This window comes from Triturus cristatus, chromosome 10 (genome assembly GCF_964204655.1).
Source record: "Triturus cristatus chromosome 10, aTriCri1.1, whole genome shotgun sequence".
Classification (NCBI taxonomy): domain Eukaryota; kingdom Metazoa; phylum Chordata; class Amphibia; order Caudata; family Salamandridae; genus Triturus; species Triturus cristatus.
In genome coordinates, this window is record NC_140593.1 from 489223266 (window position 1) to 489238357 (window position 15092).

A 15092-nucleotide genomic window follows, 5' to 3' on the forward strand; every position below is an offset into this window, starting at 1 on the left:
AAGGAGACTGATATGCAACTTCCTCCTCTGAAGACTCCACAAAGCAATGAAAGGCTTCAGCCCAAGATAAGTTCCCCAACCCTGAAGGGAAGCTACTCATTAAGGTCAGCTGAGGTCAAGGCATCCAAAATGGTTCCGCCTCAAACAGTTTGTTTCATGCACCACTACAAACTTCTTAACGAGCATCCAGGACAATATTTTCCTTCAAACTGCCATAATACTGATTCCACTGCAACCTTCGGAGTGATGTGTGCCCACATCCAAAGTAGAGTCTGAGGCTCAATAAAGGTATAAGATGCCATCCGACCCAATGACCTCGCTCGATCTTGCGGATTCAGAGGAACACCTCATAGACTATGTTACCATGAAAGCAATACTGACAAGCCTATGGGGGAATAGTCTTCATGAGCAAGGTATCCAACAATGCTCCTATCAACTGAGCATAGTGAGATGCAACTAAAAGGGATTTTTTGTATTTCACTGAAAACACTCAAACCATAAAAAAAAAAGGGGGGACTGTATCTAAAAAAGGTATCTAGAAGGATATCTTGTGAACTGGGCAAATGATCCAAATTCTGTTAATACTGAATGCCAAGACATTAAAAGATATGCCACACTACAGCAAGAACGTTCGTAACAACCACAGAGGCCAAACTCAAAAGGGAAAGATTAATCTCCTAAAGTAAATCCCAGGAGTATCCTGGGATCATGAGCAATCCTAAAAGGAAAATAATTTGCAGATCCAACTAGAATAACCAGCCATGATTGTGTAGGGCTAACAGAATATGAAGAAGAGTTGCAATCTTGAACTTTTGATCTCTGAAGAATTTGTACACAAACCTCAGGTTTAAACTGGGTTTTAAACCCCCACCTTCCTACAGAATGATAAAATTAGCAAGAATAACAATCTTGCACCCTCTCAGAATAAAGAATAGTTCACGGTTAAAAGGTCCTCTAACTCTTTCTTCAAGGGGTGTGTCTGTGTGGTGGGAAAGTGGGTGAAGGAATGTGGAGAGATAGCTGGAGGTTTTAAAATGACCGGAAGAGAATACCCGGTGGCAATTATCTGCAAGACATTTTGGTTTGATGATGGTGTTAGTTCATCTTCTGCCAGTAACGCTAACAACCAACCCCACACTTAAGTCTTATGACACTGCAAAGTATGAAAGTCAAAGAGACTTAGCAGGTAGAATACAAGAAGGTGACGTCACATTATGCTCTCAACTTTTTCCCAAACCTGTACTCTGACAGGGAAAGACAGTTACTCTTGCAGCTACTGCAACATGTGCTGCATTTGATTTCTGTCAAACTGATGCCCATAGCCACCGAACTTCACTAGCAGCAATCTTTTTTTATGTTTAGCTGGTAAGAATAAGCCCAATGCTCTAGCTGTGGACTCACTTTGCTTGACTCTTTACAAAGATGTACAGGCCTTCTATCCAAACAATCAATACCAATTAAATGGCACTTTGAACATTTCACAAGAATCCGACTGTGTGTTCTCATGAATGCCTCCACAGAATGACTGCAAATCCCATAGTACAACGAAGAATACAAAAAGTGATGTATTGAATGTTTGAATTAATCTTAACGACTAGGATTTTTCGACAATAGGATATCTCGGATTAGACCCAGCCACATGTATATCGGCCTCGGTCCAGCCCGAACTGCCAATCCAGGTTCTCTCTGAATCAGAACACAAGCCCTCAAAAACTAGTTTTGTTCTCTTTGGGCCTCTTCAGTCGAGTGCAGTATGGTTCCAGTAGCACAGACAGCACGGGTCACACTTACAGCATCACAATGAAGAATACAAAAAAGTGTTGGTTGGAATGCTTGAATTTCTCATGGATCAACATTTTTTAATGTGTCATGGAACTTTAGAAGAGGAATAGAAGCAAATTTTGAATTTAAAAAAAAAAAGAAATTCTTTACAAATTAGAGCCGGTCAGTCTTGTTTAATATATACCACACTTCTGTATGCCTGAAAGCCATATTCATTTATTATGTCAAAGCACACTGGCCATAGCAAAAATGAGGACAGCCATTTCAAGTAATGGGTAGAAGTCGAAACCAAATCACCTAATGTTAGCGGATATATTACTGTTAATGTTAATTAATGTTAGCGGTGTATTACTTTCAATATCAAAATGAGTTGATTACGTTATGCATGGATTTGATGCCAGTATACGATACACTGGGGAAATATACTTGACATTAACTATTGCAAAGTCAAATGTAGTTAACAAACAAAGAAAATATTGTTATGATCAAAAACTACAGACACAGAATAACGAATTGTGAATCAATGTAGTACAATCAGTTGAATGTATGAAGGGAAGTGTGTTTATGGTGTAACAGCCAATTAAAATATTAAAGATCTTCCGCCTGGTCTGGACCATATTATTTGACGGTCTTCTTTAGTAGTCTCTCTCTATTGCTTGGTGCTGTGCATATAATTAAGTTTCAATATATGGCGGATGCCCAGCAATGAAGGATTTGTCTGTTCAGAAATATCAGAGATTAACTTTCCCACTTTATTCTGATAAAGATGGCGATCTGTCAAAGTTTACATACTACTCTTGTTCATTTCAACCTCTACATCCCCTTTCACTAGAACCAGAAACTATCATTTAAACATTCAATAGGTGATTCCATAAGCTCCTGATCTGCATCCAATTTGGTTCTGCATGGTTGGAAAATGGATAGTGATAAATACAAAATAGAAATGTACCATAGGGAGCAATAGCAAATCCGCAAAGTGAAAGAACTAACACATACATTAGCACTAACAAAGACAGTGGATAAGGCAGGTTCTTCAACAACGCATTTGCTCCTATACATTCCTCAGTGGCACCAAAAAGGGACTTATAAAGCGATACTATGGACACAGGAAGGCTACCTTCTAAGACATAAAAAAATATCCATATTATTCTCAACCTTTGCTGGCACTGGGTTCACCCTCAATGAGAAAAAGAAAGAAAAAAATAAATAAAAATTAAACGTTTTCTCCCCATACAAAGAAGTAACATTAATCATATTTAACAATCGTTCTGCTGCTTGAAAAACTGCACATACGTTGAAAGTGTGATGACTTTTGCACATGGCAGCCTGGGGAACAGCATCCTGTGGACCGCCCTACAAAAAAGAGATGGTTTTGATCTCAATCAGTGCTGGGCCAGTAAACAAACAAAGCAAATACAGAAGTGAGGCATGAAATTGTAGGAATTTTGTTAATAACGTTACCAAGATTAGCTACTTCAGTAAGATGAGCTACTCTTATATCGAGTAAAATGCAGTAAATTAGAAGAAGTAAGCAGATGCGCCACCACTTTGAAAGGAATTAAACAAGAAGAAAAATTCCCACAGAAGAGACAACATACTCCATAAGCTGCTTTAAAAAAAAAAAAAAAAAAGAACTCTTAAATGAAAGGTGGTTCTGAAAAGATTTCAAACCCAGTGAACCTTGCTGTGCTTCTCGAAGTGAACCTTTATAAGATACGATATTCATTTGTACAGAGCTATAAGCCCAGTGGTAATTAAGCGCTACTGAAGTGTCAGTTTCCAACAAGGTTTACAGTGCTCTTTTAAAGGGACACATTTGGTTCATGTCCCTTAGAATGAACTAGTGGCACTGGAGTACTGAAAAAGCCTGACCACAAGCATTCTCTCTGAAATCTTTAAGAAGACTAGCAGCTACCTCTACTTTGATCTTAAAACGCTGGAGGACACCAGGGTGAAAAAACTAGTTCAGATACACTGAGGTGTTCCCATACAAAGGTTTGTGAGGAGTCAATTAACTTGAATTTAACTCTTGCAGCCGTCACCAAATAGAGCTTCGGCAAAAGGGTGTAACTTGAGATCTCATAGGGGTTGTCATTAATACTCTAGTAGCCGAATGAATGGAATCATCTAAAAAACAAAAATAGCTAAAAGACTTGTAGTTTCATTATTTCCTTTATGTATGGAAGAAAAATAAACATTTTGCCTCCTAGGATAATTTCAAAGCAAGATTATGAGGAATTCGCTGGAGTCCTCAACACTGTTTCTTAAGAATTCTCTTCATGGCTACACAAAGTGATTTACTTTTAATTAGGCGTGCACTTACTAAATGTGTTTCCATAATTAGGTATTCTATTGAATATCCAATAACCAGGTGGCTCAAATTTTCATTCTCAAGACCAAGATGGATAGGAAGATTTCACGCCTTGCTTATTTTTGGCTCCAATCAGCACACTTAAGCAACAAAACGTATTTTGAGAAGCAAGAAAGGTGCAAGTTTTATTAATCTGTAGCTCAGGCCTACATACTTGTTAACCATGAAATTTTACAAACTGGGTAAAGGCTGGGCATGTAGAAACAGCGGCACTGAGGAAGCGGAAGGAAAGGCCAACAAAAGCAAGCCACATCTCAGGCAGGGTTTAACACTGGGGATATTTGAACAGTCGAAGGGAACACGTTCCATAACGCAGGAGAAAGTTGCAATTAAGAGCAGGACTAGCAGTTGGCTTAATGAGAACATGCAGCAATAAGACAGAGTGAAAGACCTGGGAAAGGAAGCAGGTAGTAACCAATCACTAAAAGGTAAGCTGGAACCTGTGTACTTAATTGTAGGCTGTATAAAGAAACCCAAATGTATTGAGTAACCCCTAGGAAAACTATATAAAGAGATATACAAATGGAGAAAAACATTACAAGGATGAAGTAAAGTGCTTGAGAAGTGACATGCTATGGTGCCACTAAGTCAGGCTTGGATAAAACTCAGGTTTGCAAATTTGGGTGAACAGCCAAAGCTTGGAAGACCCAGGGATAGAGATTAAGGGTAAAAAGAGAATCAAACAAAAGACAGATTACAAGAATAAAGGAGGGAGCAAGACAGGGACGTAGCAGGTAGAGAAGAAAGACAATAGCAAGTGTTTAGAGTACCTACACTCAAAGTACCAGTACACCTTGCAGGATCAGCAGCAGACAGGCAGAGAAATGGTTAGACAACTCGCACCAAGGAGAATTTAAGCTTGTCCAAAACAAATAATATACCTCAACGCAACTGCCCATGTTTTACACTATACCCCCCCTTCTAGTCTACTCTGCAAGGACTTGGGACATATATATACCAACATAGAACCGAACAAAATTATTCAACGTAAAAAAAAGTGCTATCATTAACGGACCAGCTATAGTAAATTCATACGACACACTGCTGTAACGTACACAAAAGAGCATTTCGCCCGCGGGTGATTTGTTGTATCCAGACTAGTTGCACAGATCACTCCAAACTTCCATGCTTAAGATACAAATTCAGCTTTTTGCCGGAAAACAGACAAATATATATATATATATATATACATACATACATACAAACACACACATATATATGTATGTATACATATACACACAGACATTTTCAGATCAAAACTTAAATCACTATCAGGCTAATTTAACTTTTATTCAACAAAGTGCCCTTTCCACCATCTTCCCGCAGTGACATGGCTGTGGGTAGCAATGGTCGCTTCATATGTGTAGATAAGGCTCTTTCAAAACAATAAAACACCAGCTTTTAAGATACAGAAATACACTCACCGATTTTTGAGAAAAACTGTAAGTGAGGGGAAAACAGCAAACATAGGACCCATTTGCGTAAACAAACTGCAATTTCATTTATGTAAGAGCATTCAAATACGGCATTCCAAAATACAAATAATTTAAAAAAAAAAAACATTGTGCAACTTGGACACACTATTTTTAAGATATAAATGTCTTTCACTGGTATGTAAAATAGTTATAAATATTTTAAATTCTTGAAGTATAAATATACGCAATTACATTACGTACTTCGCATGATATTCGATTCATGGGAAATGTGTCATCGCCGCTGCACCTTAGGCGGTAGGATTCTACATACCTGTCCTTCCAACATGTCTCTTGGCTGTCCCAAACGATCCTGTTCGGAACTGTTTGTTCGTTTAATGGAAAGGCTGTGTGATTTACGCTTCTGCTTGGTTTGGCGTGCAGCTGCCCAACTTCCACTTTCAGTGGGCATTACTTCCTGGAAATGTCTTTCCCAACAGTCCTAAGATAAACTTGAATGGGAAAATCAAAATAAGTGACTGCAGTCTACAAAAGATGTGCAATTTATTGAAATCAGGCCAGTAATCATCACAAAAACAACCATGCCGGACGTTGGAAAACTCCAGTACAGCCAGATATCACTTATTAGACGAAAGTCTCCTACATTTTATGGTAAGCACAACACAGAAGAAAAGCTAGCATACAGAAAGCATAATTTAATATTGAATAACTATCTGTAGGAACAGTTCTGTCAATATTTTTACTGTGACATAGCTATTCTATTTCCTTTTTTGCTTTTCACTTTTATCTTTGCATTTAGTTATTTTTGATTCACATCTTTGTTCTTGTTACCCCTAATGTTAGAACTCTACACATACTTTTGAGTAACATTATCTTATATCACAGATTGTTGCATTGTTGCATAGCCCACCATTCCTAATGTGCATGAACTCCTAATCCATCAGGGATTTGTGTGCAGGCTATACTTCTAGGTGTGTTTTATTCAAATGGAGGGATCTCAATCGAGGGAGCGGGGGGGGGGGGGGGGGGGGGGGGTAGAGTTTTGCATATGGTTCAATGACCCGCGAGAGTGTGATAACCAAGTCTTGTGTCAGAGTTACCGTAAGCGTTTCCCAGTCTCTGAGACATTTGTCTGTTCTGTCACTATGGTCTCTTTCCCAGTGATGAGTCATTCAGAGTATGTGAGACATGAGTCCTTGCAGGTCAGATTGCACATTGAGAGACGTGGGTTTTGGCTCATCACAACTGTAGTGTAAAGGTGCGTGAAAAGAACTTTTTTTCCAAATTCTATATAATGTTCACACTTTTAGACTGAAATATGGTTTTTAGCATCCCATATGACTTTTTTTCCAAGTAAGCATGTTCTTTCCATAATAAAAGTCTTGAAAAATACCACAAACAACCTGCAACGTCAGTACAGGTTTACCTTGTGCACAAATAAAAGGTAAAGTGCAAATGTCTCAGATCCACAATGCACAGCAGGTGTAATGTTTGAATTAACTAATTAACTCAGGATTTATTATGCATAATTAATTAAAATCATTGCATACAATGGCAATTTCATAAATTTTTCAGAGACTATAAAACATTGCACACTAAACCAAGATTGCAAACAGAAATATTAAAAGTTAAAAGTGAAAAGCAAACGTTAATATGCACTTTCAATAAAGGGAGGGAATTGTTCAGTTAACCTAGGATGTCGCAGACTCCTTGAGGTTTTAGTCAGCTCTTGTTAGAAATTTTGTAAAACAGAAATTCATGATTGTGTTTGTAGAATTAAAGCAGGCGATGAGAACCTATCTAAGATTGAATGCACTGTTGATAAAAAGGGCACTCTTAAGAGGGCTCTCCTTTCCCTTAGGAGTTTAGTGAAAATACACAACTGAACAATGTCCTCAATATCCGACCTAGATAGCAGACAGGAGTTTCAGTCTTCGATCCGAAGCCAAGGCGTGGGAAAGAGCGGGAAGATGGCAAAAACAAAACCTCATACATTTTTTAGGTCGAGCATTCGAGACCTTTAGTATATCCTTAGTATGTATACTTTAGTATATACTTCTATGTGTATGTACTTTGTGGGCTCTAGAGACCAGCCCTAGGACTTGTCTGCTTCTGCTTAGGGACTTTTTTCTGTTCTTCTGCCTCGATTTAACTGTCTTGATAGAAAACGACCAGCAGAGGTCAGTAAAATACCAGAATCACTTTAGCTTTCTCTAGATTTCAGTCCATATAAATGGTCTTCTACGAGCACCCGTAGACGAGAATATTTTTCAGTAATATGACCACCGAAGGCCCTGCTTTTATATTAAAAACAGAGCTTAGGACTATAGCGTTTCCCGCTGAAAGGCAATATTTCTCTTCATGTGTTCCCATACCTGGCGTGTCACGCAGTTTGGTGCTTACTTTCCCTCCATGTTAAAGAACAGTAGATGTTTCAGCATCCAGGCTAATGTGCTGCATAGCTAAAAACATATAAGGTCCCAAGGGCGAGACCAATTGCATTGCAAATGCTTGTTCTTTAAGTGCAGAGACCCTCAAGCCTCCAGATAGTAAATGATTACAAAACCCTCAAACCACAGTACTATCATTCAGCCATGAGATCTATTTGCTATAGTGGCCTTAACCTAAACTGCTGAGAGTCACTTCATAGAACAATTGATTGATTCTTTTGAAAACCCCAAAAGAAACTGAGCTTCCAAAGTGGTAGAGTTTTGAAGCAATGACCTTTAGTAGCTTTTCTAAGCTGGGCCCTCCCATTGATCTTACTGCCCCTTATGTTTTAGCTCCTCTTGCATAGACGAAAGGAGCCTTTGTTGCGAAATAGGACGCCAAGATATTTATACTCCTTTAAACGTTCCAATTGTTGGTCGTGTAAAAACCCATACAGCTTATTCTGTTTTTTTCCCACCATGACTTTTTTTTAAATCATTATCATAAAGACAAGTCTGTGAAGGAAAAAGACGTATTTCAGTCATCCATGAGAGCATACAAACTAGCACTCCGCAACGCCAAAAGTGCCTTTTATGAGGAAAAAATAAAGAATTCCTCCTGCTCAGCCAAGGAAACCTTTCTTATCCTTAAAGAGCTCCTCCATGTCCCCGACCCCCCACAAAAACCTATGGACCCCAAAGCAGCGGAAGGAAAATGTGTCAAACTAGCCACCTTCTTTGATGAAAAAATTAAAAAGATCCTCGCTTCTCTTCCCGCTGCTAAAACAGACTCCATTGAAGGATATGAGGACCATCATCCCCTGCAGAGGAATTCCCCCTTGAAGCCCGCCGCCCCTCACTTGGTTTCCTTCGGCCCGGTTACCATGGAGGAGGTAGCAGCATCATTTGATTCAATAAAGAGTGGCGCTCCCAGTGACCCAGTGCCCATACGATTCCTCAAAAAAATTCACCCATACCATAGTGCCCCCGCTGACCGCTCTGATCAACACCTCATTAACCCAAGGTGAAGTCCCCCCTAGCTGGAAGGAAGCGGTTGTTAAAGGACTTCTTAAGAAACCTTCATTAGACCCTGAGGATCTATCAAACTATAGACCCATCTCTCTCCTTCCTTGGATTGGTAAGGTCACTGAGAAACTTGTAAATAAAAAACTGTCACAGTTCCTGGAAACCAACCATCTCCTCAAGAACTCCCAGACGGGCTTCCGACCAGGTCAAGGCACTGACACCGCTCTCCTTGCAGCAGTGGAGAAGGCCAGAGACATTCTCGATACAGGAGGATCAGTGGCAGTGGTCCTCCTGGACCTGAGTGCGGCCTTCGATACTGTCAGCCACCAGGTCTTAACCCAACGCCTGGAAAACATCGGAGTGAAAGACAAGGCTCTGAAATGGCTTTCATCCTTTCTCTGCCAGCGCTCCTTCCAAGTCTGGGAAGGTGACAGCCGCTCCCCTGCCATCCCCCTCCGGTATGGTGTGCCACAGGGCTCGTCACTGAGCCCCACGTTATTTAACGTGTACATGGCCCCACTGGAGGAGAGGGTCTCCCCATTCGGAGTCACTATCATCAGTTATGCTGACGATACACAGCTGGTGGTAACTCTATCTCACCCCAAGCAAGAGCCCTCCAACCTTCATGACTGTCTCTCCAATATACAGCAATGGATGAACGACTCAGCCCTGAAATTAAATGGGTCAAAAACAGAGATTCTGCTCCTAGGTCAAAAAACGCTAGATCTACCCCAGAACATCTGGCCCGCCTGTCTTGGTGAACCTCCTGCCCCCAAGACGGAGGTCAAGAGTTTGGGAATATGGTTAGAGAAAGATCTTACCTTTAGAACGCAGGCAAGGAAGACGGCCGGCGTTTGTTTCGGCCTGTTAAGATCATGTAGGAAGGTGCTTCCCCTACTCCCTTTCAATTCCCGGAAACAGTTGATCCAAGGCCTGATTGTGTCCAGGCTGGACTACAGTAACGCCATTTATTTGGGAGCCCCTGAAACCACCCTCCAGACACTACAGAAAATCCAGAATGCCGCTGCCCGGATGCTCACGAACACCCCGGCCAGAACATCTGCAAAACCCGCATTGAAAAAACTGCACTGGCTACCGATCAGGGAAAGAGTGGTATTCAAGGCCCTCTGCCTGGCTCACAAAGTGCTCCACAACGAAGGCCCACCAATTCTCAAAAACTGTATCACCCCCTATAGACCTACTAGAGCGCTCCGATCGGACCATGGAAACCTCATTGTTGTACCCAGGGTGAAAAAAGCCCGTTCAGGAGGTCGCCGTTTTTCGGTTCACACAGCGAAGCAATGGAACGCGCTCCCTCTGAAACTAAGAACAGAACCGAATCTCCTCCGTTTTAGGAAATCGCTCAAAACCCTCCTCTTTCCATAAACCATTCTTATTTTCCGCACCCCCTCCCATCAGGATTACGAGGTATAGCGCTGGGATACTCATGGGTGACTACGCGCTCTATAAAAACCTTAAATAAATAAAGACGATTATTGAGTAGCTAGATAATTTATCAATGTGACGCCTAAGCCCAACTTTGGTGTGGCTTAGGAGTAGGACATCATCTGCGTATTGCAGATTTGAAATGAGTAGATGAGCCGTCACCTATCTTTAGTCTTACCCATGTATCAGAACAAAGCATCTGTATTGCTTAGAGAAAACAGGGCAAAATTCCAGAGAGTGTCAATTTGACCTAAAGAAGGTTATGTTTGGACACATTCAAAAGTCAACTTAAAAGCAGGTGTAGCAGAAGTTCATTTATAGCATCATTTGCTGCTGGTTGAAATGTAACCCGATTTTAAAAATCATAATACACGACACATTCACAAATGAAAGTCACGAAAAGCTGAAAGTACACTTTGCACACATTAGACACAGTGACACATGAAAATGAGAAAAGTGTACTAGAAGCACCGGAAAGGCGAGCTTTTATTTGCAAGATGAAGAAAACATACATACAAAGCAATACTAATACATATAAATGAGTTGCACTAATAAGAGTTTCAGATGAAATGTTGTTTATTAACGTTTATTGATAAAGTGACCTAGTATTTCTAATGCTTTCTGTTTGAATGCATAATTTATACAAAGTTAGTGCAAAAGCGTGTAGATAAGATCTTGAAATTTTGCACAGTATATTAGAGATTCCATACTTTATGAAAAGTAAAAATATATATTGTAGAATGAACTTAGAAAATTATACACTTAAATGAATGTTGGTGAAACATTTGTGGTAGTAGGGTATTTCTAACGTTAGCTATTTCCATGTAATAATCTCTGGTGAAAGTTTTGTATATTTTCTATTTGAATGAATTTAATTGCATTATATTGGATGTTGTCTTAGAGTTTATTCTATTTAAAAAGTGTGATGCTAACAAAGGCTTTTTCGAAAATGCTTTTTCTCTAATTCGGACCGTTCCCCTGACTCAATACCATGGACTATTTACCACTAGTGAAATGTTGCTTTATTTGTCCTACAAACCCTAACATTCCTGAATGTTTTTTCAACGTTCACAGTGAAATAATACTGTAGGAACAGGATTTCAGCGATTGCTATAGATCGTTACTGTTAGATCTGGGGGTCTCTAGTTGGCAGAGGTAAGCACCTTAGACCAAATAGGGACCCTTGCTTCTAGTCAGGGTACAGGGACACACACGGTAGATAACCCCTGCTCACCCTCTAGGTAGCTTGGCTCGAGCAGACAGGCTTATCCCCAAGGCAATGTGTAAAGTATTTGCACGTAACAACCACAATGACCCCCCCCTAGTACACCACAAACGTAGACCACACAGGTAAGTATATCAAAAATATAACTTTATCTAGTTTCAGCAGTGGCAATCAAGTATCAAAAGGGTTTGCACATTACTCGCTTTCTTGCGTTGTCAAGATCGTAAGAAGATAGTCTCTAGTCTCTTTGTGTGATTCAGTACTCACGAAAAAGAATCAGTTCGTAGGCTCTTGGTGTTTAGATAGCCACGCTCCTCTCAGGCTGTTCGGTGCGGGGCTTCCCCAGCTCCCGAGCGATGGACCAATCCGGTCGCGGCTCCCTCGACGAGCCTCCAGTGACGACGGCGGACGTCACTGGGTGTCAGCCAATCGCAGTGCGGCTCAACCGGCCAAGCCTCCGCCGCCAACCAATCAGGTCGCGGCCTTCTCGCTCCTTTCTCCGCGGCTTTGCGGAACGGGGAAACACAGCTTCGAAGCGATTTCGGGCCCCGGGCCGTGGCGGTGAATTGCGGGCAGGATGTCTCGAGGCACCCCGAGTCAGCGGGTCGATCGAGACACCGCCAAGCTTCGAGGCAGCTCAGGGGACGCCCACGATCTCTTGGCCACCGCAATACACGTGCCGATAAGCACGTCGATCTTTTTCCTCACGGCAGTCGATTCCAGGCAAGGGTCAGCACGGCTCTCTCAAGCAACACAGAGAGCAGCTAGAGCACTCCCCGGGGCAGATGTTTAGGAACTTTGCAGAAACAGCCCACGGTCCTTGCAGCACACAGCAGCACAGAGGGGACGCAGCAGAGTCTTAAAGTCTTGGCAACCTTTCTGTCCCTGGGTTGCAAAACAGGAGGCAAGCTCTTCTAAGGCCCTTGGAGATTCAGTGTTGAAGACACAGCACACAGCAAAGTCTTGTCAGGTCAAGTAGGCAGGGCCACATCACACAGCAAGGCCCCTTCTCCTCCTCAGCTTCAGTTGCACAGCAGAACAGGTCAGCCCTTAGAGCACACAGCAAGGCAATCTTCCTTCAGTCCTTCGGCAGTCCGTCTTTCAGCAGAGGTTCCTCTTGATTGTAGAATCTAAAACTCTGTTGTCAGGGGTCTTGTACTTATACCCCTAAAAGTCTTTGAAGTCTTTGTGCAAGTGGGTCCTGAGCCCGGTCTGATCCAGTTCTGAGTGTTGCTGGAGCACTTTGTTTTCCTGGCTTCTGCTTTCTTTTCAGAGTGAGGGGCAGAGTCGTCAGCCGCCCAGAAGGAGGTGGAGCCAGCAGTGTGGCAGGCAGGCACAGCCCTATTCACTCCCAGGTGCTAACTCCTCCCTCCACTCTCCTTGCAAATGTCGCCATTCAGCAGAGGGCTGACTCAACCAACCTCCTGGGGGATCCCCAGCCCCTGTCACTCTCAAGCCAGACAGTCAATCCACAAGCATGCCCAGGCACACAGAAGGGTCAGACAAGAGAACAGCTACTCTCTAAAAAGTACTATTCTCCAACTCAGGATTTAAAAACAACCTCTCCTAAAAGATGTGTTATTAAATGCTGAGCTCAGGGATATCAAACACTCATGTCTTATCTTGTTCCTATGAGAAGATAGGCGGATAGCCATTGGCACCAGCCTCCCCCATGTTAGCCTATGGAGCAAGATAACCTTGCAGCAGTGAACACACAAAATGGCCGCTGTTCACTACCAGAGCATGGTACCTGCACTAGTACATGCTCTACCTTTTACATACACCGCACCCTGCCCAGGGGGGTACCTTGGGCCTTCCATAGGGATGACTGACGTGTATAAAAAGGGAAGGGTTAGGCCCGGTCAGTGTGGACACTGGCCAGGAGGACATGGCAGTCCAGGGACTGCAGAAGGCCTGCGGTGGCAGGCCTGAGACACCATTTTAGGGCTACACAGGTGAGTGGCGCAATCAGCGCTGCAGACCCACTAGTAGCATCTGTCATCACCAGCCCTGGCACACACAGTGCACTTTACTAGGGACTTCATGGTGATACAGATATGCCAATCAGGTATATCCAATCAATATGATATTTTACACAGGGAGCACTTACACTCTGGCACTGATTAGCAGTGGCAGAGTGTCCAAAGCATCTAAACCAGCAAAAACGAAATCCAGCACAGCATCAAAAATCCAGGTAGCAGAGGCAAAAGATAGGGGAAAAACCCACGCCAAGGAGGTCAGGTCTAACACGTGTCCCCTCCAGCTGAAAGTGGGGAGAACTACCCACCCTCTTGGGAGTTCTCATCACTAAGGTGGAAAAACCTGGACAGACCATCAGCATTGGCGTGTTCTGTACCGGGACGGTGTTCCACCGTGAAGTCCATTCCCTGTAGGGAGATGGACCACCTCAACAGTTTTGGATTCTCACCCCTCATCTGCATTAACCATCTGAGGGGCCTGTGGTCGGTCTGAACACGGAAGTGAGTCCCAAACAGGTAGGGCCTCAGCTTCTTCAGGGCCCAGACCACAGCAAATGCTTCCCTTTCAATAGCGCTCCACCTCTCTTCCCTGGGGAGTAGCCTCCTACTAATGAAAGCTACAGGTTGGTCCCCGCCCTCGTTGTCCATCTGTGAGAGTACTGCTCCCACACCTTGCTCTGAAGCGTCTGTTTGCACAACAAACTCACTCGAAAAGTCAGGTGCCTTCAGCACTGGCGCTGTGCACATTGCAGTTTTTAGGGCATCAAAAGCAGTTTGACAGGCCTCGGTCCAATTCACTTTCCTGGGCTGATTTCTAGAGGTTAGTTCTGTCAAGGGGGCAACAATGGTGCCGTATCCCTTGATGAACCGTCTGTAATACCCGGTGAGTCCTAGACAGGCTCTCACCTCTGTCTGCGTCTTGGGGGGTTCCCAAGCCAGAATGGTATCAATCTTCGCCTGTAGGGGCGCCACCTGGCCGCTCCCCACCTGGTGTCCCAAATACACCACTGATCCCTGCCCTATCTGGCACTTACTGGCCTTGATAGTGAGGCCTGCCTTTTGCAGAGCCCTCAACACTTCACAGAGGTGTTGCAAGTGTTCCTCCCAAGTGGAGCTGAACACAGCAATGTCATCCAAGTATGCGGCGCTGAATTGCTCCAGCCCGGTCAGTACCCGGTTGACCAGTCTCTGGAAGGTGGCAGGGGCATTTTTCAATCCAAAGGGCATGACGCGAAACTGGAAGTGCCCCTCTGGTGTTGAAAATGCTGACCTCTCCTTAGCCCCCTCAGTTAAGGCAATCTGCCAGTACCCCGAAGTCAAATCAAAGGTGCTGAGATACCTGGCAGCTCCCAACCGATCCACGAGCTCATCAGCTCTGGGGATGGGGTGCGCGTCAGTCTT

The 15092-nt window shown here is 43.0% G+C and overlaps 1 protein-coding gene across 7 annotated transcripts in view; it reads right to left on the minus strand.

Annotated features, from left to right (window-relative positions):
• Positions 1-15092, minus strand: part of WDR37 (WD repeat domain 37) — a 632142-nt gene that overhangs the window by 546711 nt on the left and 70339 nt on the right. For 4 of the 7 annotated variants that reach the window (XM_085631906.1, XM_085631902.1, XM_085631903.1 and 1 more), the window contains exons 2-3: positions 5900-6077; positions 3076-3135 (exon numbers count right to left, since the gene is read on the minus strand). In XM_085631906.1, the coding sequence (XP_085488032.1) occupies positions 3076-3135; positions 5900-6037 (198 nt within the window). In that variant the 5' untranslated portion in view covers positions 6038-6077. The remainder of the gene's footprint in view (positions 1-3075; positions 3136-5899; positions 6078-15092) is intronic. The other 3 variants (XM_085631908.1, XM_085631907.1, XM_085631909.1) reach the window with 1 other exon arrangement.